We start from the raw sequence: 25,695 nt of genomic DNA on the forward strand, positions 1-25,695 counted from the left end.
CACCAACAGTGAATCAGGGTTCCAGTTTCTCCACAACCTCGCCAGCATTTGTTGCTTGCTGTTCTGTTAAATTTTGCTATTTTGACTGGTGAAACCAAAACTCTTAACATGGCATCACTGCTGGCCAGCTGGGGTCCCTGAAGAAAGCTGACCAAAGCTTATCCAAGTCTTCAAGTACTACTTTCTGCCTTCTCTTTAATTCTACCCGTAGCCTTATCGACTCCTACACAAGTCCTCATGGTTTTTATAGCCATCAGTGGTCTTCATTTTAAGTTTGTTTTTTTTTTATTTATTGAGGACCTTTTAGAGTTACATGTAGAGTTTGGCACTGTAATCCTTGCTTTTGAACGTGCAGCAGTCTTTGATGCTTGCTAATAATGCTAGTGGTTGTTATCAGTGTTTAGTGAATGCTTGCTCTGAAACAATGATGGTGTTAATTGCATTTTACAGTTGAGGAAACCAAGGCTCAGAGATGTAAAAAGTCGTACTGTTAAGTCACACAGTTAGGGAGTGACTGGCCTGTGGCTCAAATGAAGTCTTCTGACCTGCTGTGCTAGGCTGCATCTGTGTGATGTTAATTGAAGCCTTTCATTCTTGCCTGTTAAAACTGTGCTCCTCACTTTCTTTAATCAGATGTCAGAATCAATTGGTCTCTTCCTAGTAAAGCCATATGCTCCAGTCCTGGTTCACTTCTTACACAAATACTGAGTTCCACATATTGCATAAGCAACAACTAATGTATCTTTAGCACAATACAAACTCTGGTAGGACAGGAATTTCTGTCTTTTTTGCTTACTGCAGCTTCCTAGTGCTTGCAGCAGGGCCTGGCACTTAGTAGGTACTCTGATGGCCTAGTGAGTAAGGAAGGAGTTGTGCAGCCAAACCAAGGGCACATGGTTCAAATCCACCAGCTGCTCTACGGGAGAAAGATGAGCAATCTCCTCCCATGTGATTTGCAGCCTCTGAAAACTCATTGGAAGCTCTGCTATGAATCAGTTTTGACTTGATGGCACATAACAACTATTAAGTACTTGGTGAATGAATGAATGAATGAATAAATCTACTAAATGCCATGTTCTGACCTGTGAATTTTTATGATACTTTAGATATTTTGCAAGGAGGGATCAATCTTAGAAAAGGACATCATGCGTGGAAGGGTGGAGGGAGAGTGCAAGAGAGGAAGACCCTGGTTGAGATGGATTTTTTCAGTGCCTGGGGCAATGGAGGTAGGAGTGTTGGGAACAATGATAATTGGCTCAAGACAGAGCAGGGTTCAGAGCTGTTGTACATAGGGTCTCTGTGAGTCATAAGTGACTCCACAGCACATCACAACAATATCTCATTGATTCCTCATTAACTCTGGGTGGTGCCATATTTTAAGAAAGAGAAGTTGCTGGGATTATTGATCCACAGTGAAGAGTTGGAAACCTGTTTTGTTCAGTTTCTGTTTTCCATTTAGCAGATTCTTCAGCTGCACATCCTGGCAGGTGCTTGGCAACCTTAGCTAATGAGCTGGCCATAGAGCTCTAAGAAAGCCAAGGTTATTAGCATTCCTTTCTTGCGATTAGCCGTGTTGAGGATACCTGCATAGTTATACCCTGTTATCCAGGGTGTTCCATAAAAGCTTAAAAAAGCCGCACTCCAAAGGATTTCTCCAGTTTTGTGGTCAGTTTCATAATTTCTTAGAAAAAAAACTAGAGTTGGCATGAACTTAGAGACTGAGTACCTGAAAATGGAAATGATGGTTCTTCTGATTTGATTTGGAATGCCACATGAAGATTAACTCTTGAGCATCAGTGCGTGTATTAGGACATTGCTGGTTCCATACCTGGGTCATTTCTTCTCTCTTCCTTGACATTAGAACCCTAATACTGATCAAGTGTCTTCCACAGATTGCTCAAGGAAGACGGGCCCTTACAAGTCAGGAGAGGATTTTGCCATCGTGCTAATTCCGTTTTCCTCTGCCAATGATTATAGAGCTCTAGTGGCCCAGTGGTAAGAAGTTGCACTGCAATCCTGAAGACACGTGATTTGAGTCCACCAGCTGCTCCACCAAAGAAGGATGGCCCATTTCCTCCTGTGAGACTAACTGCCTCTGAAAACCCACTGGAGTTGTGGGTTGGTTCTGATTTGACGGTACACAGCAGCAACAGCTGCCAGTGATTAGAGACAGTTCTGGCCTATAAGACCATGGGGAAGTGAGGATGGGAAGTCCTGGGAAATATTTTCCTCCTGGGAAATATTTTCTTCTGATTAAACAGATGAAAATGGCTTCTTTCTTCCCTGTATCACTTGAGGAGATGGTGTTTGAGGCACTGGTAGCCATCTTGCAAACGCCATGGCTCAAAGACAGAAGCCAGAATGCTTGGGGTTTTTTTTTCCATACCTTTTTTTTTTAAAATATTGGGGGTGGGGGGCACTGTTGCTTTGTGCAGTTAGGAGCCATGGAGCTGCCTATCTCAGAGCTGCCTTTTTTATGAGATAAAACATGTATTGTAAAACAAAAAAAAGTGTTGTTTTAAGTCACTTTTTTTTTTAATTTAATTTTTTTTTATTATTTTTGTGTATGTGTGTACCGTCAAATTGGATCTGACAGGTACAGGAGGAGATTGTCCCTCCTTCCCCGGCAGAGCATCTGGTGGATTCGAACCGTGTGCCTCTGGGATTGCAGTACAGCTTCTTGCCACTAGGCCACCAGAGCTCCCCTTTAAGTCACTTTTAATCAGATGTTCTTTTACCTGCAGCCAAAATAATCTTAATTAATGTAGGACTCTTCCCATTCAAGAGACAAAACCCAACTCAGAGGGATTGAAAGAAAAGGAATTGGGAAGAGAACATACCTATTAGTGCATGCATCTGAAAAACTACAGGTCGGGCCATCTTCAGACTTCGCTGGATGAAGTACCGTGAGCTCAGTTCCTCTCCAGTTTTCAAGTCTTTCCACTCATGGCTCCACTCTTGAGAGGGAGAGGGTCCCTGTCCAGGTGGTACCCCTACAGTACCAGGGATCAGGCTTTTTGTCCTCACAGGAATCATTACACGAGGAAAGCGGCCCCCTCTTCCCTGTGCATCCTAGGATGGAGCCCACCCTAGAATAGGATTGGGGTGGGAGAATGGTGTGGGATCAGCACAGCATCTCATCTGCACGATCATGTCTTCAGCGAGGTTGTAGAACTAACTCAGCGTGCACAGCCATGTGTCAGGAGAGGGCATGGATGGTGAACGGGCTTGCCTTCAGTACTTGCTAACTTGGGTCATGGAAAGCTAAGAGTACTTCCAGGGGAAGATCGATGATGTGTAAGCAAGTGGTGTTTATGATAACGGAGTACTTGAATTAGAATTTTAAAATGCTGACAAAGCTGTTAAAATAGTTCTGTATTTCATTGCACCATATAAATTGAAGGGAAATTTTTATTTCTCCTGGAGTAAAGTTTACCAAAATATTGAGATAGACACAATTTCAAGAGTTTCCAACCTCTGTGCCAAATAAAGAAAGTGAGTTTTGGGTTCTTTTGGGGATACATTTTCCTAGCTACCTCTTCCAGCCTGACATTACTTTACAGTCTGCAATCATTTAAAGGAATTACCAGCCTTTTGTGTGTTGGTTAAGCATTAGAGCTCCTAAGAAATCATTGGTGTAGAAAATGACACTCTTTTCCCCATTATACGTTACTGTATTTTTGACAGAATGAGCAGACTTTTTTCATTCCTTATTAAAACCTAATATTAACCTAAAGTTCTAAGGATATGGTCTTGGCCTTTAGTTGCCCTTGGTTGAAGTTCTTGGGCAACTTTTTACACTTTGTGGACTTCTATAATTTGGTTAAGGAGCTCTGATGGCTTAGTGGTAAAGAATTGCACTGCCAACACAGCGTAAAGTACATGGTTCAAATCCACGCACTGCTCCGCAGGAGAGAGGTGGGCAGTCTCTTCCTGTGCGAACTACTTCCTCTGAAAACCTGCTGGAGAATCAGCTTTGGGTCAGTTTCATCTCCATGGTAAACAGCAGCAAATATAATCTGGGCATATTTTCCCCCCTAATAGTTTTTTCTTTTTTTTTTTTTAGTTTTTTCTTTTATGCTTAAACAACTAATCAGAAAAAGAAAAAAAAAGAAAAATCCTGTTCATTGAAAACTTGAACAGTTTTTTATCAGGCTTCGTGCTCTTTGAAAAGCACAAGCAGACATAAACTTATGTATTTACGTGACTGCTCGACTTGCTAATGTATGTTCCTTATAATTTTTATGCATTAGTTGAGTAGAAGTCTTATTGGCAGTATAATGTCGAGCCACTATTAGGTATTTTGTATTGGATTCTATAAGGAATAAAGATGAAATCATTGTGTTGTCCAGTTTCACCTGTTGTAGATCACAGCAACAGGAATAGGATGGGGGGGTGTTTCTTTCAGAATCATGTTCTGTTTTAAAGCAAGAAAAAGCCTGTGTAGAGTGGAGTAGAAGGCTAGCACATTGCTCCATCAAGGGCCCACCAACAAGTTAGTTCAGTTCTCTGAGCCTCTCTGCCAAAGCTCATCCTTGACAAAGTGATACAAATTGACAAATCCTGCAAGAATGGGCTCAACAAATATTTTATTTCCTTCTCCTCTTCTGAATGAAGGCAATAGTGACGTATGTATGCACAAAGATCCACTGAGGGGAAAAAAGATATTAGAACGTGTTTTATTGATTTTAAAATCTCATACTTTTACAACTGTCTTTCTTGTTGTTGTATACTGTAGAGTTGGAACTGACCCATTGCTGGCCCTCCAGCAGGTTTTTAGAGGCAGTTAATTGCATGAGAGGAGATTGCCCATCCTTCTCCCACAGAGCAGCTGGTGGCCTCAAACCACGTGCCTTCAGGATTGCAGCACCACTTCTTGTCACTAGGCCACCAGAGCTCCCGTATTTCTTATTAAGTATTTGAAAACATTTTAATATGGTAGAACTTTTAAATTATTAAAATTTTTATTTAATTTTTTTATTGTATAAACTTTTTAAAGGTAACTTGAAAGTGTATGCTCATGTTTTATTAATAGGGGTGCACAGTTTTCTAACAAAATTGGAGACAGTTGGTGTTTAGGCCATTGTTTCCATGTGTTGGTGAGCTGTGTGGTATAATGAGTTTCCTTGGAGTAGAATAGACTGAATTGGATTGATCTGCCCTATCTTTGAATCTCAATCTCAAAAAATAAAGGATTAGTCTGACAGTTTAATGCCACGCCATAGTATAGCCCTAGGGCAGCTCAAAAGGATTACCCAGGTAATCGTAATATCACATCATATTACAAAGCTTCTTAGTGTCTCCCAAAAAATAACACAAGTAGGAATGCAGGCAGTAATTACTGATTTTCAGCCATAACTGATTGATGCGTTATTATAAAAGCTTTAATCATGGCATAAGTTGTGAAAGTTGGACACTGAATAAGGAAGCCTGAGGAAGTATTGCTGTTTTTGAATTGTGTTGGCAAAGAAGGGCGCTCTGATGGCGTAGTCTGTAGAAGTGCACTGCTAGCCCAAAGGCCTCACCTCTCTAGTGGTTCAAATCCACCAGGAACTCCAAGGGAGAAAGATGGGCAGTCTCTTTCCATGCGATTTACAGCCTCTGAAAACCTGTTGGAGGGTCAGCGGTGATTTGGTTCCAGCTTGGCTGTGAGTGAGTCAACAAAGAACATGACCTCCACCCTGCACTGCCAGGAGAACAGCAAAATCCACCAGAGACAAATGTGCCAATTAGGAAAAGTGTGATCAGAATGTTGCTGAGTAGTGAGTGGGACAAGACTTGATCTTCTCTACTTAGACATTTATCTACCAGGAGAGAGCAGTCCTTGGAGAAGGCTCTCTTGCATGGTAAAACAGGTCAGCCAAAAAGAGAAAGGCTGTCTGTAAGAGGGAGTGGCGCAGTGCCTGCAGCACTGGCCTCAGACAACCTGTGATGGTGAGGACGACACAGGACCAGCAGCGATTCCTTCCAGTGTACACACAGGATCACTGTGAACTGGAGCTGCCATGATGGCACCTGACAACAGTAACATATACATTGCCCTCGTGGTGTAGGAGTTATGTGCTCAGCTGCCAACTAAAACTCTGGCATTTTGAACCCCCCAGATGCTCCTCAGGAGAAAGATGTGACAGTCTGCTTCCTTAAAGATATAAAATCTTATGAGGGAGTCCTCTGTCCCTGAGACCTGCTGTGTGTTGGGGAGTTCTCCTTGGTCCTGTAGAGCTGCTGTGTGTCAGAGTCAATGCTACATTAATTCACTTGTGGGGTTTTTTTGGTTTGGGTTGGGGTGGTTTTTTTTCCCCTTAAAAAGGGGTGTTTATAAATTTACGTAGAAAAAAAGGAAAGTTGAGGTTTCAGTAGTAAATAAGTTTTCTGAAACCATGAAAAGATGTTCAGCAACCTAGTAGTAATCAAGAAAGTGTAAACGGAAACCTGAAAGTGCCCATTGCATTGAAAAAAACGTTAAAGTCTGACACCTGCCCAGCCTTGGTGAGTATGGGGGATGCCCTCCAGCCAGCCGTGGTGTGAGATGCTGTGCCTGGTTTGGAAGGCAGTGTACCAGCATTGTCAGGAACAGAGAGGAGCCCAGGTCTTGTAATTCTTTCTCTCTGAATGTGCCCCAGGATAGAAGCACGCTTACGCGGCGAGGCAGACAAAAGTGTTCTGTGCAGAACTACCTTCACCCCAACAGCTGGACATGCTTCTCAGAGGGACGACAGCTGGGAAAATAACCTTCAGAAAAATGTCAGCCTAATTTACTGTTTTGAAGTGTAGAATATTGCCAAACCTACCAAGAAGATGGGCTGCCTTGGGGCAAGAAGACAGAGCACTGAGATGGAGGAAAGGGTGGGATGTGATCAGAAGGACCTTTTGTCTTATTTAGAACATTTTCCAGAGTGTTTGTGCCTGTTTGATTATTGACACCTATTTGAGAAAAGACAAAGCAAACCATCACATCTGATTTGAAATTAAGAGAAAAAGGAGCTCTACTGGGAAACCCTTTTGGAGCTGGGGAGAATGGGGAATGCATTGCCCTTCACACCACTGAGAAAGTGAATATACAGTTGTTATTAGTGCCTATTTTTTTTTTCTTGGCCTCTTTAAAAAATGGAGTTATTATCTTCCTGATGTGTAGCCACTCAAATAGTACAGAGATTGTAGAGAAGAGATAATGCAGCTTTCCCTCCTGTGTAGACAGCACATGAAACACTTATTGGTCTTACCTTTGTTCTACTAAACTCTTGTGCCTGGTGTTCCTCTCTCCCCTGACCCAAGAAGAGGTATTTCTTCAGCTCAGTGTTGCTGGTGGGGAAGAGGAAAGCTCCTTTTTCAACAGGGCGAAGGGTAGTCTTGTCTTTAAGCATCGATAGCAGTGGTCTCCCGGCTTGCGTTGTCTCACCCCTTGCCACGTTTAGCAGATCTGGAGTTGTGCTTGGGCATCTTGACTTGATCCAAAGCTCCCATGACAATTCTTCTTGTGTGCCAGCAGAGTGAAAAAATCACTTTTCTAGTGAGTAACAGAACAATCATAAAATTGTACCCCTGCTGCTTCTGGAGAATTCTTTTAGGAAGTAATTTTTGAGGAAGTAATGAGTCTGTCAGCTTTATGGAAACATGCCTGCACTTAGATGGTCTGTTTTGTTCCAGGAATTTCACGGAATCTTCACTTTAGGTTATTTTCAGCATTAGGCCTGTGTCTCTTTCTAAATAGTCTACATAGAACTGCCATCTTGAAAGGGCTCTTTCAGTTCTTTTGTGAAAATAGTAAGATAAGGAATATAAGGCAAATATAGCCTTTAATATAGCTGTTGGCGTTTCACCTTGAAAAAAGTCCAGGCAAACTGTCCTGCTGTATTGCTTTGTGCAGTTTTGCCCTCCCCACCCCAGATTTGTATGGACTGCGCTGTCGTGCACTTACCTGGGTTACAAGTGAGAAATCATGTGACTCTTAAAATTTTCCACCAAAATGGGGGAGGGGGAGAAGCAGAAGAGAAATGTGCAACAATGAAAAAAAATTTTTTTTTAATTTCCCACTAATTCCCATTCTTGGGTTTTCAGACATAAAACTTGCAGAATTCTATAGGAGCCATTCAGATATATGTAGGATTCTGTGAAACACAGTGTAAATAGAATATTATATAAAACACAACATTTATGAATGAAAACCAAAACAAACAAGCCATCAGAGGCAGAATGAAGGGTTCAGTTTCTCCAGCATAGTAAGCCCCAGGTGTCTTTCTCATATTATAAAATTATGCTGAATTTTACTTTTTGTTTCCTAGGTATCCTCATGGGAGCAGTTATAAAGATTATAGAATTTAAGAAACTGGCAAATTGGAAGGTAAGGTTGCCCAGTTGTTCTTTTTCAGTGTTCTCATAATTTTTGTTAGTTGTCTTGTTTGTCATTTAACTTTCTGTTGTGAATTAATTGGCTGAAGGTTTATAGAGCAGATCATTCAACAAGTTATTCACATTTTGAGTCAAAGTTTCTAGAGCGAATTTGTTTTCCATTCAACTAATAAGGAGATGAATTGCAGTGGGAAAATCTGTAGTTAGGGACCTCTCCAAATTAGTGAGGAGTAATGATGTCAGTTTGAGGACTAAGGTGTGTCTGATTCAGGCCATGATCTTTCCAATCACTTGCAATGCATCTGAGAGCTGAACAGTGAATAAGGGTGACAGAAGAATCGATGCCCTTGAGCTGTGGTGTTGGAGAAGAGCACTGAACATCCCATGGACGGCCAAGAGAACAAACAGATATGTCTTGAGAGGGTGCTGCTGGAGTGCTCTTTGGAGGCAAGGATAGTGAGGCTTTGCCTCACATACTTCGGGCATGTTGCTGGGAGTTGCTATTCCTTGGAGAGGGACTTCATGCTTGGAAGGGTAGAGGGTCAGTAAAGGAGCGGAAGACCCTCAACCAGGTGGTATGATATGGTGAATGTCATGGTAGGGTCTAGTGTGTCAGGAAGCATGAGGGCAGCACAGGGTAGAACAGGGTTCAGATATGGTATTCATAGGGTACTATGGGTGGTACTTGACTGACAGCACCTAACAGCGACACTAATCATGGGCTTTGCTTTCACAACATTGATTGAACTTCCATAGTGTAACAGTACTCTTCCCACTTCTCCGGGGATTTTCCATTTCCATTACGTTCTATTTCCTAACCCATCCTTGCCTTTTGAACTTTGCCCTTGGCTAAATGCAGCTCTTTTTATCTGTTATGGTTAAGTGTTCTAAGGAATGCCTATCTCCTTAATGGTATCATTCACCTTTTAGATCTGCATATTGTTTGGCTAAAAATTGAACCAAGGGTTCAGGCAAAGGTGGGGTGAGGGTGGAGATGGGGTGGAGGGTGTGTATGTTCAGTTCCTGGCTGATGGGAGACAGAGGTCCTTCTTCTCAGAGATTATTGGTTGGACTTCACTTTAGTGACACTGATGGACTCTTGCTTGGTTTTTACTGTGACTTGCCTGTCACAAAACTGAGAAGTTTTTATATTGCCTCCTTAACTTTTTTCGCCTAACTTCTATTAGGTTCAAGTTGTTATCTTTGTATCTGAGCTTTTTGAAAAAAAAACTTAAACCTTGTCATTTCTGTTGTATCTGGGAGTTCTCAGTGTCAAGTTCCATGATTATTTATTTGCATTTTTCTGATTCTCATCTACTTTGTGGGCCTGAGAAAAGGAGAATCCAGTTAGCATTAAGCATTAAGCACTGTTTATTGCTATCAATTCCATTCTGATGACTCTGGATCCTAAAGCGTATTTGTCCAGCGTGCAATTTACAGAGGACTTGATAAGCATTTGTTCATGTTGCCCACATGACAGCCAAGTTTCCAGAGAGGAAGGCACACATGTTCAGAGAGTTTGGGATGTGCGCAGCTTCACAGAACGAGGAAGCAAGGTGCCGAGGAGTGTGCTGCATCCATGCGGCTGGCCCTGTGTGGCAGGACTCTCTGCACTGCACCATGGCGACTTCTGCACGGTGATGGTGTGTGAGCATCATCAGTGCTACAAGGTCTGATTGACACTGGACTTGTAGCTGAAACTTGACTCTCCATGTTGACTAAGGAGAGATTAGCAAGCATATCACAAAGTTGTCTTTGTGGAGGGAGAATATAGGAGTTGCTCATAAGGTTCATTTTAAAAAATTAAGGTCATATGCACACCCATGTTTATTGCGGCTTTGCTTGCAACAACAAAGAGCTGAAAAACAACCCAAGTGCCCATCAACAACCGAATGGATAGAGAAGCTCTGGTATACATTCACACAATGGAATACTAAGCAGTATTGAAAAACAAGGAACTCACGAAATATTATACAAAGTGGGTGATCCTGGAAGACATTCTGCTAAGTGAAATATCTCAGTCACAAAAGGACAAATACTGCTTAGTGCCACTGTTGTAAAACGGGACTGACATCAGGGTTGAGAGAAGACAGAAAAGGAGGGGAGGAATGATGTATATTGCATTGAAACAGATGAGGGGGAGAATTGTTTAAAAGGGACATGAACGGGTATTCTTGTTATTACAGAAGTCCAGAGTGAAGGCTGCTTAGTGGAGTGGACTTGGTGTGAGGGATTGCATAACAATGAAAGAGTTTTTCTTTTGCTTTTCAAGGAGAAGAGTGAATTGGGAAGGAGGGAGAGGGTAGGGAGAAAAGTGCAACAGTAAGTGACTGGAAACCCTGAGTCTCTGTAAACTTTCATTAAAATTCATTTTAGGCGAGCTCTGGTGGCCTAGAGGCAAGAAGCTGCACTGCAACCCCAGAGGTATGCGATTCAAATCCACCAGATGCTCTGCTGAAGAAGGAGGGACAATCCCTTCTCTACCAGTCAGATGCAATTTGACGGTACACACATAAAAAGTAATAAAAATTAAAATTAAAAAAAAATTATTCAACAACAACAACAACAAAATTTAAGTCCACCCTAAAAGGCAATTTGAAATGTATATTTTTTTGTATTCTCAAAATACTTTGTGTAATTAATGAATTCTGAAAAGGCACATTGAGCACCTAATACTTCAGGACTATTCTTAGGTGGAGAGGGATTAGAGCTGAAAGGCTGGGCAGAACCCACAGGAGCACATGGGAGGCAGACGGTATCTCTCTTCCGGCATCTTGGTTAAACCCCTAGTGGTAGTTCATTCGAGGCCAGGAGATTCAGAGGTAACTAGCGAAGGGAAGACAGAGTGAGCTGTTTCAAAGGTGCAGCCTGCGTTAGCCTGCTGGGGGGTGGGGTGTGACAGGCCACACCCTTGTCCCTACCCCTAGACTGGATGTCATTCGACTTGATTTGTTTGATCTGCTGTAACTCACAGTATAAAAATAATATTAATTCATATTGAATTCTGGACATCTCATAAAGACCTAAGCTTCTATCTTCTCTTGAAGAAACAGAAGCTGTGTTGGCACCAGGCTCGCTTTCTGTGGGCACAAGGTTGTGACTCTTGGCTGTGGAACTCTAGGTGACCATGGGAGCTTTAAAACTTGTGAGCCCTGTTCTAAGACATAAAGAGCCCTCTTGGTGTAGTGGGTTACATATTGGTCTGTTAGCCAAAAGGTCCATGGTTCAAAACTACCAACTATCCCACAGGAGAAAGGTGAGGCGGTCTGCTCCTGTTAACGTTTGTAGAATTTCTGTTTCAGTGGGTGTTACTTTTCATATTAAAATATTAATAAAAATGTGCTTGAACCTACCAGCTGCTTCATGGGGAAAACATGTGGTAGCCTGTTTCTGTGGAGATTTTCAGCCTTGGAAGTCCTGTGAAGCGGTTCTCCCATGTCCATACGGCCTCTGTGAGTTAGGATTGACTTGATGACAGAGGGTTTGTTTTTATTGTTGTTCAATGCTGTCGAGTCGTAGATGACTCATAGCGACACTATGAGACACTATGAATAAAAGACCTGAGTATTGTTTGTAGAGTTTCTGGAGGCAAGCCATTTAGGAAGTGGATGCCACTCCAGCTTCCAAGTTTGTCTTTAGTGTTTTCTAATACAGACAATGGGAATAGAGTTAGGTGGTGGATGTAAGGGCCGGAAAAACCTTCCTGAGAATCAGCAAATGGAAGTTACTAGGTTGGGGTAGTCAGGGAAGCTTTTTGGAGGAGAATGCCCTTGTGGGAAGTCAAACCAGGAAGCAGACTCCCGTGTGGGGTGCAGGTGACTTGGGGAGCAGTGGGATATAAAGGCCACAAAGTTCTTGCAGTCCTCTCCCCATGAAGCACCACCTCTTAACTGCCCAGCAGCCTGCATATCATCTGTGTTGTGACATGCACAGTTCTTACCTTGAAAACCATTTGCTTTTTCACTTAAATACGTTTATTCTAAAGGAATCATTGTAGACCATTTTAAAGGTCCCATCTGAATGAGAAATGTCATGCGGCCTAGACAAATCAGTGAAGATGACATACATAGTGCAGCTCCCTACTTGTGTCAGAAAGGGAGAGTGAGATTTTGGAAGGAGGGGCTCACCCTGGTAGCCCCAAACTATGGTGCCTGGGATTTAACTGGGATTGAAAAAGAATTGAAAGGGATTTTTCTCAGTCTGAGGGGCCAGCAGTATTGACCACACACTACTCAGGCCCTTCTGAAACCACTTCTGACCATTTCAGAGGGGATGCTGCGGCACGGAGCTTGGAACCTCTCTTCCACACCAAATAGAATCTCTCTTTTCCCAGGGACAGGGTCCCAAAGGGAGCTCTCCGTGCTCCCAGTGCACAGATCCTGGGAATAGGTTGCTCCACAAAGCAGAGATCAGCCCGTTTCTTTCCACATAGTCGCAGTCTGAGTCATGTGCTTGTTATACATGCAGTTATTTTAAAACTTAATAAGGCATTTTCAGAAGTCATCATTTGCTTCTATTTTAAGACCTTTTTTGAATGTTATTTTAGTCTTTATGGTAACAGCTGTACATTTGTAAGAATACATTTAGTCCTTCCTTTGAAAAGGGATTTTGACAAGAAATGGGACTGTCAAGATTTTAACATGGAAATTTTCGTGTGAAAAAGACCTGCTTTTGCAGAATTAAATAGACTATGCAAAGCATGCTGGCATTTGGATTTGAAGACCAGGGTGTATTTTCTCATAGGAAGCTCTGGTGGCCTAGTGACAAGAAACTATACTGTAATCCCAAAGGCATGCAGTTCGAGGCCACCAGCTGCTCCACGGAAGATGAAGGGGCAGTTACATATGGCAAAAATAAACAGTGTATATTTTCTCTAGGTCCCACCAACAAATAAAAGAGACATACTAATTATAGGAAGTGAAGTTCTCATTGTTGCTTTCATCCTCTCCCCCAGAGATGGCTGTTTCATAGTGGTGCTTCATGTTTGACTCTGAAAGCATGACCATGGGACAAGGTGCGGAGTATTTCATCACAGCTGGGTTTATAGGAGAGATGTGTGTCACGGGCAGGGAGAAGATCGACTTTTATAAATATGTAGGGGTTTACTTCCAGTCCTTTGGTGATGTACAGTCATTTGCTTAACTGAGTGATTAAAGGTTCAGGTTCACCTTGAAGTGCCCCAGAAGAAAGGCTTGGCAATCCTTTTTTGAAAAACCAGGTGTTGAAGGCCCGGTGGAGAGCAGTTCTCTTCTGATGCACATGAGGTCACCATCAGTTAGAATTGACTGGAGCCGCTGGTGCTGGTCGGGTTTGCCCTTTTGCTAAGTGGATTGCTTTAGAATTTACCAGTTTCAAGGTCTTCTAGGTTTCTTGATTTTGAATGTGTTCCGTCTGAATTAAAATTTTTTTCTATACCAAATAATTAATTTCCATACCAAAAAATGAAATGTATCCTACTGTGTCTAAAAGGAGCTTTTGAGTTGTAGTGATGCAGAAGAATACTGAATATCGCAGGGGCTGCCAGAAGAACAAACCAATACGTACCACCAGGGACTCCTTTAGAAGCTCGAAAGGTGAAATTTCACCTCACCTACTTTGGGCATGTCATTAAGATGGACCAGTCCTTGGAGGGAGCATCCTGCTTGGAAAGGTGGAGTGTCAGCAAAAGAGTAGGTCAGCCTCGACAAGATGGGTGAGACAGTGACTGTAACAATGGGCTCGGCCTTATGCAATGATGGGGATGGCACAGGACGGGGCAGGGTCGGAGCCATTGTTCGTGAGCTGACTCCACAGCACCTAATAACATCTATATTTCTTTCGCCAGTTGCCTTTCAGAATCGTGTGCTACATTTTGAAATGCACAATGTTTGTCTATGTCTTCTGCCAAATTTTACTATCAGGTGGTTGTTTAAACACTAGGCCAGGCCCCTGAAGCAAGAATTATTTTGGTTCTGCTTTGATGCATTTCTCTTTTCTTATTGTATTTTATGTGAAAGTTTACACAGAAAATTAGATTTCTTTTTGATTGATTTTATCCATATCGTTCCGTGACATTGTTTACAGTTTTCACAATGTCTCAGCTTCTCATTATTTCCGTTCTGTTTCCATTGATCTAGCTTCGCCTCCTTCCCTTGTCATCTTTACTTTTGAGTCACTGTTGACCATTTGGTCTCACAGAGTTCATTGTTCTAGGTAGCATATCACTCATGGGTGATACTGTTTATTTTAGAAACCAGTCTGTTATTTGAATGCAAGGTAGCCTCTGAGATCAAAGGCTGTTGAAGGTAACAGTCTGGGGGCGGCTCTCTCCTGTTTCTCTGTCAGTAACTATGACCTTTTTGACACATTTGAGTTTTGTTCTGCTTTTTCCTCCCATTGTGTCTGGGACCTTGTCTTGTGTCCCTGGTGATAACATTTATTTCTTAATAATACAAACTCTGTGACTCTGAAAAGCCTCATTTTATATTTATAGGAAGAAGAAATGTTTCGTCCAAACATGTTTTTTCTGCTCTTGCTCCCACCTATTATATTTGAGTCTGGCTATTCACTGCACAAGGTAAGACAGCAGCACACTTTAGTGCACTTTGTCTGGGTGGCTTTTCACATCTGTTGAGGCAGGTTCCTCAGAAGCAGGGGTTCTAACTTTCCTGTGTGAAGGTTATTGTTTTCCCCATAAGGTGCATCATACAAGTTGGCCTTCTAGAGACGTGAACATCAGTGACTGACAATCTTTACAGTTCTAGGCAGTGCGGGTTAATTAAGCCAGTGTTTTCCACAGGGGTGTACTTTGCCCAGGAAGATAGGCAAAGGCTATCTCCCAGTTTACCTGTATTTACTTCGAATTATATTGACATTCTTTATATATAAAGGATGACATGCCAAACAAAGGCATTATCAGATTATGGGTAGTCAAATCCAAATTGTAAAGGATAGAGCAAAGACATTTCCTGCACATTTATGTGCTATCATTATGGGACAGAATGAAAGAAAAAAACCCCTAGAACTCATGGCTGCTAAGTTGGAACCAGTGCAGCTGATCCTTCCCTGGGTTTCCACGGTGGTAAATCACGAGGAGAGAGATTGCCTGTCTTTCTCCCAAGGAGCGGCTGCTGGATTCCAGCCTCCGGAGATGCATGTCCCTTAGCTTAGGAGCGCAACAAATCTTATCACCAGAGGAGGCTGCCCACCAGTGGCTCTGTGGAAAGATGGACAGTCTCCTCCCACGTGATTTACTGCCTCTGAAAATCTGCCAGAGGGTCACCTGTGGGTTGGTGCTGCCTTGAGGGTATATGTCAACAACAGCAAGAAGAAACGCAGTCACAGTTACACTCGCCCACCACAGGATGAAATATTTAGGCATAACCTAACAAGAGACACAAAACAAGAAACAAAGACCTAACTAAATGGAAAAATAATCCTTGTCCATAAATAGGGAAACTCAACATTGTGAAAACGACTCATCCCAAAAACAATCTACAGGTTCAATGCAATCCCGATACAGATGCCAAACTCGCTATTCAACGAGCTAGAAAAGGCACTTTCCAATTGCATTTGGAAAGAGACTAGCAAAAAGGAAGAGGAAAGAGAATAAACAAAACACCTATGAAAAATAGAAATAAAATTAGGAGGCATTATACTCCGTGATTTTAAACCCTACTCAGCTGTAGTACCAAAAGAGCATGATACTGGTAGACCAGTGAAGCAGAATCGAGAACCCAGAATTAACCCATGTACCTACAGCCAGTTGATATTTGATGAAGAAGCAATACTTATTAAATGGAGAAATCACAGCCTCTTTAAGAAATTATGCCAGCAAAACTGGGCATCTACCTGCTGAAAACTGAAACAGGATCCACATCTCACCTTATACACAGAAACCAGCTTCAAAGTGGATAAGAGACTTAGGGGTAAAACCAAAACCCATAAAGATCATCAGAGAAAAAAACTGAAAACAAATTTAGAAGCTCTAGTCTACAGCATAAATAGGCTTGTAAACAGCCAAAACGTACAACCAGGAGAGGATAAAATCAACAAATGAGGTCTTCTAAAAATCAAATCACTGTGTGCATCAAAACCTTTTCCCAATAAGGTAAAAAGTTAGGCCACAGACTGGGAAAAAATATTTGGCAATGACGTTTCGGACAAGAGTCTCATAATAAAAATTTATCTGTTATCTTTAGGATCACTCTGAGGCATAGTTGACTTGATGGCACCCAACAATAACACAGGCCTATAAGAAAAAGATTGGTAATCCAGTTACAAAATGGGCAAAAAGACATGGAATGACTCTTTACCAAGAAGGCTATTCATATGGCCCACAAACACAGGAGGAAATTGTTCACAGTCACTAGCAACCCGAAAGATACAAATCAGAGCATCATTAAGATGCCATGTCATCCCAGCAGCAGTAGCAAAGTTTAACAGAACGACAAACAATAAATGTTGGTGGGGATGTGAAGAGATTGGAACGCTCATACTCTGCTGGTGGGATTGTAAAATAGTACGACGACTGTGGAAGGCAGTTTGGCAGTTTCCTCAAAATGATGATTATACCGAAGGCACTTGGTTCGAATCCACTAGATGCTCTTCTTGAGAAGGAGGGGAAATCTCCTCCTGTGCCAGTAGATCCAACTCGATGGTACACACACACACGAATATAAAAATCCCATATGACTCAGCTACTCTATTCCTGATATTCTCCAAGGAAATTAGAGCTGAGACACAGAGCTGTGCTGCAGTCCCAAAGGCACGTGGTTCAAGGCCACCACCTGCTAAGGGCGATTAATTACCTGCCTCTGAAAACTCATTAGAGGGTCAGCTTTTGGGTCGCTACCCACTCTGTGGTACCCAACAACAACAACAATATGTTCATTGAAACATTGTTCACAATAACAAGAAAAGGGAAATAGTCCAAACGCCCATCAGTGAGTAAATAGAGAAATACTGATATGTTCACACAGTGGAATACTGTGCAGCACTAAAGAAAAACAAATTATTCATAAAATAGCCCCCAACATTGAAGAGTCTGGAGGGCATCATGCTGAGAGGATAATTCAGTCACCGAAGGACAAATACGACATAAGACCACTAATGTGAAAATAGGAGGGTAATTGAGGGATGAGGCTGGGAGGGGAGAACAGAAATAGAATGTACAGACCGGGAATTCTGGAAAAGACTAGGGCAAGAGAGGATTAGCTTGGGGGAAATGAAGTTAAGGACAATACGGCTATTGCAGTTAGCAGATAGGACAAAAAGGGGGAAGGGAGAAAGGAGGCAGAAGAAGGGGGGGGGAATCATGGCACAGCAGAGATTAGTGGGTGGAGGGAGGTGGGGAGGAATGAGCAGGGTGCAGTGAGAACATGGGATGGGGTGATGAAAGCCACAGATCATTAGTAACTAAAGATGTAAAACAGTGTATGTGAATGATTGTATAAAACACAGTGTGCTTGAGTGAAACACAGTTACAAATTACAAGCATCAACTACTGAAATCCATGAAGTTCAAAGCAAAAGGTAGTCCATGGCCACACTCACCTCCATGTCCACACTCACACCCACTTCCGTGGCCACACTTACCTCCATGTTCACACCCACAACCGTCTCCACATTTAAATGCATGTACACACCAACACCCATGTCCACACTCACCTCCATGTCTATACTCACACCCATGTCCACACTCACCCATGTCCACACTCACCTCCATATTCACACCCACTTCCATGTCTGCACACTCACACCCATGTCCATACCCACAAATGAAGATCATCATGGCTCATTGTTCCTAAACAGAGTCCCCAAATTCTAATAACCAGCTTAATTGTCTGTTTTATGGGAGTTTGAGAGATGTGTCCATGCTGCTTGGACCTAATTATTTTCTCTTAAATACTGTACAGTATAATCTACTGCACTTGATGATGATACTAAAGGAGTGACATAAAATTGTCTAAAAGACCTGGAGAAGAACAATACATTCTTTTTAACGATGTATCTTCTTAATGAAATGAAACATGTAACTGCATGTGCTTTGAATGGTATTCAGGCATGAAGCAGTTAATCTGTCTAGGACATATAACTGGGCTTGGTCTGCCTGTCAGGCATTCTGTCCTTGACTCTGCCATGCAAAGGCAGGTGTGGCCCTTGCCCCCAGTGAGCCTGCAGCCTGGTGGGAAAGACAAGTGTTGACTAACTAGTCATGTGAAAATAGCCAGCACTACCGCGAGAGGCACATTGTAGAGCACATCTTGGAGCATAGAGTAGGATCTAACCTGGCAAAGGAACCAGAGAGGAAGGGTGGGCATGGTCAAGGAAACAGCACACACAAAGACCTTGTGCCTGCAGGGAGCACGTGCTGCTTGAGGAACAGCAAGCCTCTAGTATGAGCAGGACCCAGGAGACAGTGGGTGTTAGCGTGGTCCCAAATGAGGTAGAGACCTTCCAGGGTCCAGCCACCCAGGCTCTGGGTAGGGTTGGTTTAGCCTCAGTGCAGTCCCAATGCGTGTAGGGGTCAGGATCTTGTGCAAAGATTATTCCGGAATTGGAAAGAGGAGTGAAGGGGTTCAGGCATAAGCAAACAGAGAAAACTACTGCTGTGGACTAGTGAGAGGTGGCAGTGGCTTGGGCTTGGACTCAGGTTCAGGTTGTGGAGGTAACTGGTGAGAAGTAGGGAGACGAGAGAGTGGTGTGGAGATAGTAGAGCTATGGGACTTGGCTCTGCATGTGGGGATGAGGGCAGACCCCCAGGCCTCCAGCTGGCCTGGTGCCCCTCCCTGAAAATCACAGTGCAGGAGGCCAGGTGGGGCTGTGCCTGTGCTGACACTCAGGGCTTTTCTGATGATTCCTGTCATTTCCTCTCCTTCTAACAGGGTAACTTCTTTCAGAACATTGGTTCTATCACCTTGTTTGCTGTTTTTGGTACAGCCATTTCTGCTTTTGTAGTAGGCGGAGGAATTTATTTTTTGGGACAGGTAAGAACATTTTAAAAACTACTAAAATATTTCTGATATTGTTGGAAGTAATGCAGGAAGCCTGGAACTGAGATGCACCCCCCACCCCCATGGGGCCTGAATTTCCTTTTCTGGGTAAAAGGCCCTCTTAGAAGGAAGTCCAGACCCCATGAGGCAGAGTAAAGGCATGTTAAAGTTGGTGTTAAGGGTTCTGGAAGAGCTCTGGCATCTGGAATTGAGTGAGTCTTTGCCATCATCCAAAAACATTTTATCTTAATTGCAAATTAGTACTATATTAAGTATTGAAAAACCTAAGGATAGAAACTTTAAGATCTTAAACATCAATCATGGTGTCAGGTAGACCAAATCAGGGTTGAACAGTTCCTTTATCAAAATTTACATTTTTTAAAGCAAAGATAATTCTAAGTCCACTCACTCAATTCGAGGCCCTTGACATATAAGATTATATACTTGGCATTTCACCATCGCCAAGCTACTTCCCAGGGCCATCAGTTGGGTCTTTGGTATGTTGAGATCCAAACAAATTTGCACTAATGTCAACCAAACACCCCTGGGAAGGTACTAGCTCTGGTTTTGCATTCTGCTGGCATTGTCGGTTACAGAACGTTTACTTGTCCCAATTCTGTACACGGACTTTGAGGTTCAGGCATCTGGGTCACTGGCAGGTTTCTGTCCGTGTGCCAGGCCTGTCATTCTCCTTCCATGGCTGTAATAAGGCGGCCATTCTGTCTGAGGGACACTCTTATTGCTGCTTCAGTGCTCTGAAAGAAAGCTGTTACACTGCCTCCCTCATTGCTCAACTCCTAAGATCAAATAGGAGTAAACTTGAGGGAAGAAAACTGTGGTTAATTGAGCTTAAATGACACGTAGCATTCTTTCCCCCACCTTTGTCAGAAGGTGATGGAATGCACGCTAAACTAAGCCTTGGGAGTTTTCTTTTATTTTTCAAATGATTTGGGGATTGAAGATTAATGTCCTGATTAGTTTGTAATAAAGCACTAATGGGCATCTTAATCTTCTTGGCTGTTCTCCAGGGGTATCTTTGTGTGTCTGTATGTTTTTGTGTGTTTTATTTTGCAGGCTGATGTAATCTCTAAACTCAACATGACAGACAGGTAAAGGCTTCACACTGTAGCACCCATGTGCTTACTTCTTAGACGGGGTTGGGGGCGTTTTCTCCACATTGTCTCCTGGGTGTAGTACTCTATTGTCTTTCCCTTTTTCTGGTAATTTCTACTGTCGAATGTATTCCTAATTAATGTGTGTCTTTGAATTGAATCAAGCTTCTAGTATGGAATTTTGACAATTCCTAGTGAAGGCACTTGAGATTGTAATGTTTCGTTTTGTTTAAACTTTGGGGGGATAACTCTGGCCTGTCAGCTTATCTCCCCATACACACACAAGCACTGCATTATTGCCTTTTTTTATTATTAAGAATCATCTGTTCGAATCCACCAGATGCTCTGCCGGAGAAGGAGGGGCAGTCTCCTCCTGTACCAGTCAAATCTGATTTGACAGTACACACACAAAAAATAATAAAATTAAAAAAAAATTTTTTAAAAAAGAATCATCTTTAGGGGGAGCTCTGGTGGCCTAGTGACAAGAAGATGTGCTGCAATCCCAAAGGTGCACGGTTCAAATCCACCAGATGCTCTGCTGGAGAAGGAGGGGCAATCTCCTCCTGTGCCAGTCAGATCCGATTCGATGGTACACAAAGGGGGGGCGGAGCGGAGAATAATCTTTAGCTAATTTATGGATCTTTTCACAAGCCCTATGTAGCTAGGCAAGGCTGTTCCTTGCAAAGGGACACAATGCTTGTAAATGAAGGGTCAGCAAAGGAGAAGATCCTTCATGAGATGGATAGACATGGTGACTTTAGCAGTGGGCTCTAGTGTGTGAGGGGTGACGACGATGGCACAGGATAGGGCAGGGTCCAGGTCGCCCGTTCATAGGGTCCCTATGCGTTGTACTCTAGTCAGTGGCTCCTGACAACAAGAAGGAAAAGTTGTCTTCCTGATGGATTGGGGAGGAAGGCTTGAGGTGGAAATCATCCCTCTGGGAGTTCCCCCAAGGGGCAGAAAGGAGGGAGGGGCAGGCAAGACCGGGAGCTCCGTGGTGGATGCCCTCTCAGGCCTCTCCTGAGTGAGAAGTGAGGCTGCTGTCCAGGAACCCAGTCCCGGAGTTTCCGTGATGGCTTAACGAGAAGCCTTGTTGGCAGCTCTCTTAGAAGGTGGCAGCCGAGAAAGTGTGAGAATTGCAGCGTGCGTGCAGAACCGCTGTGTTCTCTGCGTCACCGTCGGCACGTGGGTCTGTCTGGGTCCTGTGACTGTGGGTTAAATGGGGAGACTTTCCAGGGCGAGGGCCAGAGTTTTCCCTCTATAGCAGCAACCGGGGAACTGGCCACTAGAAGCCCTTGTCATAGGAATTGGGCCACAGGTAACATCAGGCCCAAGCCCATTTCCGTTTTCCCAGGGATGTAAATTTTGGAGCCTTTGTTGTGAAATAGTTCTGATATATGTTCTAGAGTGAAAGTAGGTGTATGAACTAACATGGTCCTCCTGCATGGGAGCTGGAGGTCAAGCAGGAGGCCCTGTACTTTTATAGACAATGCAAAGAAAGGCATTCAGCCTCTGGTAGGAAGACGCCCCAGTGGCCAGGCTGTGGCACAACTGCTCTGAGACCAGAAGGTGCTTGATGGGTTCCTGAGAAGCTGAACAGAATGGATTTCTGGGATGTCCAGGGCCAGAGGAGTCCAAGACTTGCCTCAGGCAAACAGAGCCGAGTGGTGCTTCTCTCTCCATGTGGGGCATGTCCTTCCCTGGTCGAAAGTGACTGTTCCATGGATGGGTCAGGACTGCACTGGGGAAGATCCACCAGGGCTTTCAAACCCACGCAGCTGTGGGCCCTGTGGGACCTTCAGCAGTGGGAAGCTGGACAGGTGTGAGATGGGGACAGTGGTGACAGCAGGGCACACTTTGTCTCAGAGGAAACCCCTCTCCCAGCTTCACTTAAGAATTACCCTGTGGGAAAGGGGGTCCAAGATTTTACTGCAGAGTTGGTTGGGGTTTTTTAGGAGAAGTCAGGTTTATAGATTTTTCATAGGGAATTTTCCAGTTTGTCGTCGTTGTTGTTGTTGTTGTTAAGTGCCGTCAAGCCTCAGGTGACCCTATGAAGGAGAGTCCTCGACGCTTGGGTGCCTTTCATCCTCTCTCCAGGTTCATAGGGTTTCCGGAGGCAAGCTGTTACGGAAGTGGATGCCACTCCTCCTTCCAAACTTGTTTTAATCTGGGAGCTCCACCCCACTCTCTGAGTTTGCCATTAGCAACAATTTATTTGCTTTTTGAAAGACACTATGCAGAGTGAATATGGGAGCAACCCACCCATTAAATTCTTGCTGTCAACTCACTTGGAACCCATAGCAACCCTCAAGGACAGAGTAAACCACCTCACAGGTTTTCCAAGGCTGTGAACCTTTACAGATGGCCCCATCGTTCCTCTTCAGAGTGTTGGTGGGTTCAAACCACTGATCTTTTGGTTAACAATGGAGCTCTTTAACCACTAAGCCACCAGGGAACTTTATAAGTCCCACAGACACCCAGTTACAGCTTCTTCAGAATAGAAAACATAAAAAATCACTTTATCACACAGAGGGTTTTGGGTGGCCTTTTTGTTGGAGGGGTATTTCCCTCAGTGCTCAAGTGCCTCAATCACTTCACCACCCTCATGCTGCTTCCTTTTCATTTTGTCAGCATTGTTACCTTTTGAGCAACGAACGCACATTTTAAACTTGAGCTTGTGGTACCTGCCCTCTTTAAGGCCAGGCCAGGAAGGTGTGTAGTGTAGCAAGTGACAACAGGTGACCCCTCAGCTTGGGCTTCTTCACGATTCAGGCAGTTCACACCTCACACCTTAATGTGTGTACCTTCCGGGTCCCTATTTAGATTTCCAGCCAAAGCTAAATGTGTGATTTGTACAAAGCATTTTCTCCACTTAAAAACAATATTGTGTATGTATATATGTTGTTGTGCCATCAAGTCAGAGCTGGCGTATAGAAGACCCTCCAGTGGGTTTTTAGAGGCTGTAGGTCACATGCAAGAAGGCTGTGCCTGTCTTTCTCCCTTGGAGTATCTGGTGGATTCACTGTGTGCCATTGGTTGGCAGTGCAACTCCTTAACACTAAGCCACCAGAGCTCCGTGTGAGTGAGTGAGTGAGTGAGTGAGAGTGTGTGTGTGTGTGTGTGTGTGTGTGTCTGTGTGTGTGTACAGAGAGAATAAAGTATTAGTCCTTTCAGCATTTCTTCAACTTCTTATTTCTTATTGTGGTCATTTTAAACATGCAGAAAAGGCAGAGGAGTGCATACATCTAACCCACCATGTAGATGGTACAATTGCCGTTTTACTATGTTTGCTTCAACGTGTTTGTCTGTCCATCCTCTTGTCTACTCATCTTGGCATTTCCTGCTCTCTGATTTCCTGTCCAGGACACCACAGTCAGGCACCTCTCACGGTCACTAAAACGCAGCACAGACTAAACCAAAGGAGGTGTTGATTACCTCACAGAGCTGACAGGTCCCCAGGCTGACAAGTCCCCAGGCTGACGGCTCCGGTGTGGCTGCCTCCAGGAACCCATGATGATGGCATCTCCCCTCTCACCGGGCTCTAGTCAAGCCCTCTGATGAGCTCCATCCTGAGGCACCCTCGTCCCATGTCGCACTCAAGGTTCCAGGCTCCTCCATTAGCCATCCTGCCCAGAGAGCAAACCTGATTCCTGATGATGCAGTTGGACAGCAGGCATGGTCTACACTGACTGAGCATGGGTTTCCAGGCTCGCTCCCTGAGCCATGCGTGACTGCATGGACAGAGCGGACAGCTGTGGTTTCTCAAGAGGAAAAGGGAGGGTCCATTAGCACTAGGGAATGGGTCGCACATGCAGCACACACCCAGCACACCACACCCAGCACACACCCCAGCACACACCCCAGCACTGCACACCCAGCACCCGAGCATGCCCTTCAGTGGCTCTCAGAGCGCCCCTCCCTGTCCTGGTCCTTGAGGTTATACTGTGTACGGGCCTTTCCCTCCTCACACCCACCAGGGCTCCACTTAAGGTCGCTTGGATGATGAGAGGGACATGAAAAAGGGGTGACGAGCTCTCTGTCCAGGGTGTATTGGGAGCCATAGCATCACTGGGGGAGCAAGTGTGCGCATACCCCTGACGCTACCCATCACCTGGTGCGGTAACTTGTCACCCTCCACGTCATTCTTCTTGCTCCGAGTAGTCAACTTGCAGGCAGGGTATAGCACCTGCCACTGGAGAGTAAGCTGCATCTCACCCTTGACCAGTGGTAGAAGTGAGGGGACAGTGGAGGCCACAGAGCCACCCTAGCTCCCACAGAGGTCAGGTAAGGCCAAGCTACTCTGTGCACAGGAGTATTTGTGCCACAAGCTGCCCTCTCCCATCCGTGGGATGACACCCTGAGTTACCACACTGGATGACATCACTGGTATGAGGACATCAAGGTCCAATGCCCAGGAAGGGGCCCCCTGGCTGGCAGCCCTTTAGAGGTGTTACCTCTCCTTCCCTCCCACCCTCCCCTCTCCTTCCCTTTTCCTTCGTCTCTCTTCCTTCCGCCCACCAACGTCTCTGGGCCGTGCCCAGTACAGATCCCAGAAAGACAGCCACGGCTGAAGTACAGCCTCTACCCACTGGGAGCTTGCTAGGAGGGAGAAGGGCTGCGGGCACAGCTCCCCATGCATGTGGGCGGCCTCTGTGAGGACAGGGAGGGCTGGAGTTCAGGGCAGGCCTGACCTCCACTTCAGACTCAGGAGCCCCTCGTGAAGTGATGAGGTTCCTGGATGAATTAGCATAGCTTTGACTCACTGGTTCTAACTTGGGACAAGAATGGCAGGTCACTGACTGACACAGTGAACTGAACAGGTGCCGCCACTGAGCGCTGCCTGCCATCACTCCTCTCGCTGAGCCCGGGCCAGTTCGTGAGGCTGCATGATGTCACCCCAGGCCTGCATCTCCCTCCCTCAGATGGCCCCAGGCAGCACGTTTGGTGTAGGAACCAGACCAGGAGTGGTCTCCACAGAACTGTCGACTCAGGCCTCCAGGTTTTATATTATTGCTGAAGGGCCCAGGCAAAAGTCCTGCACAGCTAGAAAGAACCAGAATTAGCAGTTTAATGAGATCAAATGATTATAAAACACTGAGGAAAAAAGGCCAGTCTCAGACAGTGTACATCGCAGGCTCCTCACAGCCCACAAGGCCCACGCTGTGACCTGGCCTGCCCTCCCCACCAGCCTCCCACGTCATCACACACCGGCCAGCACCCGCCAGCACCCGCCAGCACCCTTCCTGCACCCTTCCTGCACCC

At 44.4% G+C, this 25,695-nt stretch overlaps 1 protein-coding gene across 2 annotated transcripts in view; it reads left to right on the plus strand.

Annotated features, from left to right (window-relative positions):
- Nucleotides 1–25,695, plus strand: part of SLC9A8 (solute carrier family 9, subfamily A (NHE8, cation proton antiporter 8), member 8) — a 76,119-nt gene that overhangs the window by 15,879 nt on the left and 34,545 nt on the right. Inside the window, exons 5-8 of one of the 2 annotated variants that reach the window (XM_006881627.1) lie at nucleotides 8,283–8,341; nucleotides 14,822–14,905; nucleotides 19,214–19,315; nucleotides 20,396–20,430. In XM_006881627.1, the coding sequence (XP_006881689.1) occupies nucleotides 8,283–8,341; nucleotides 14,822–14,905; nucleotides 19,214–19,315; nucleotides 20,396–20,430 (280 nt within the window). Of the gene's footprint in view, nucleotides 1–8,282; nucleotides 8,342–14,821; nucleotides 14,906–19,213; nucleotides 19,317–20,348; nucleotides 20,431–25,695 lie in introns of both variants that reach the window. The other variant, XM_006881626.1, reaches the window with a different exon arrangement.

The sequence above is a fragment of the Elephantulus edwardii genome, unplaced genomic scaffold (genome assembly GCF_000299155.1).
Source record: "Elephantulus edwardii isolate Elephantulus edwardi_28Jun2011 unplaced genomic scaffold, EleEdw1.0 scaffold00015, whole genome shotgun sequence".
Classification (NCBI taxonomy): Eukaryota; Metazoa; Chordata; class Mammalia; order Macroscelidea; family Macroscelididae; genus Elephantulus; species Elephantulus edwardii.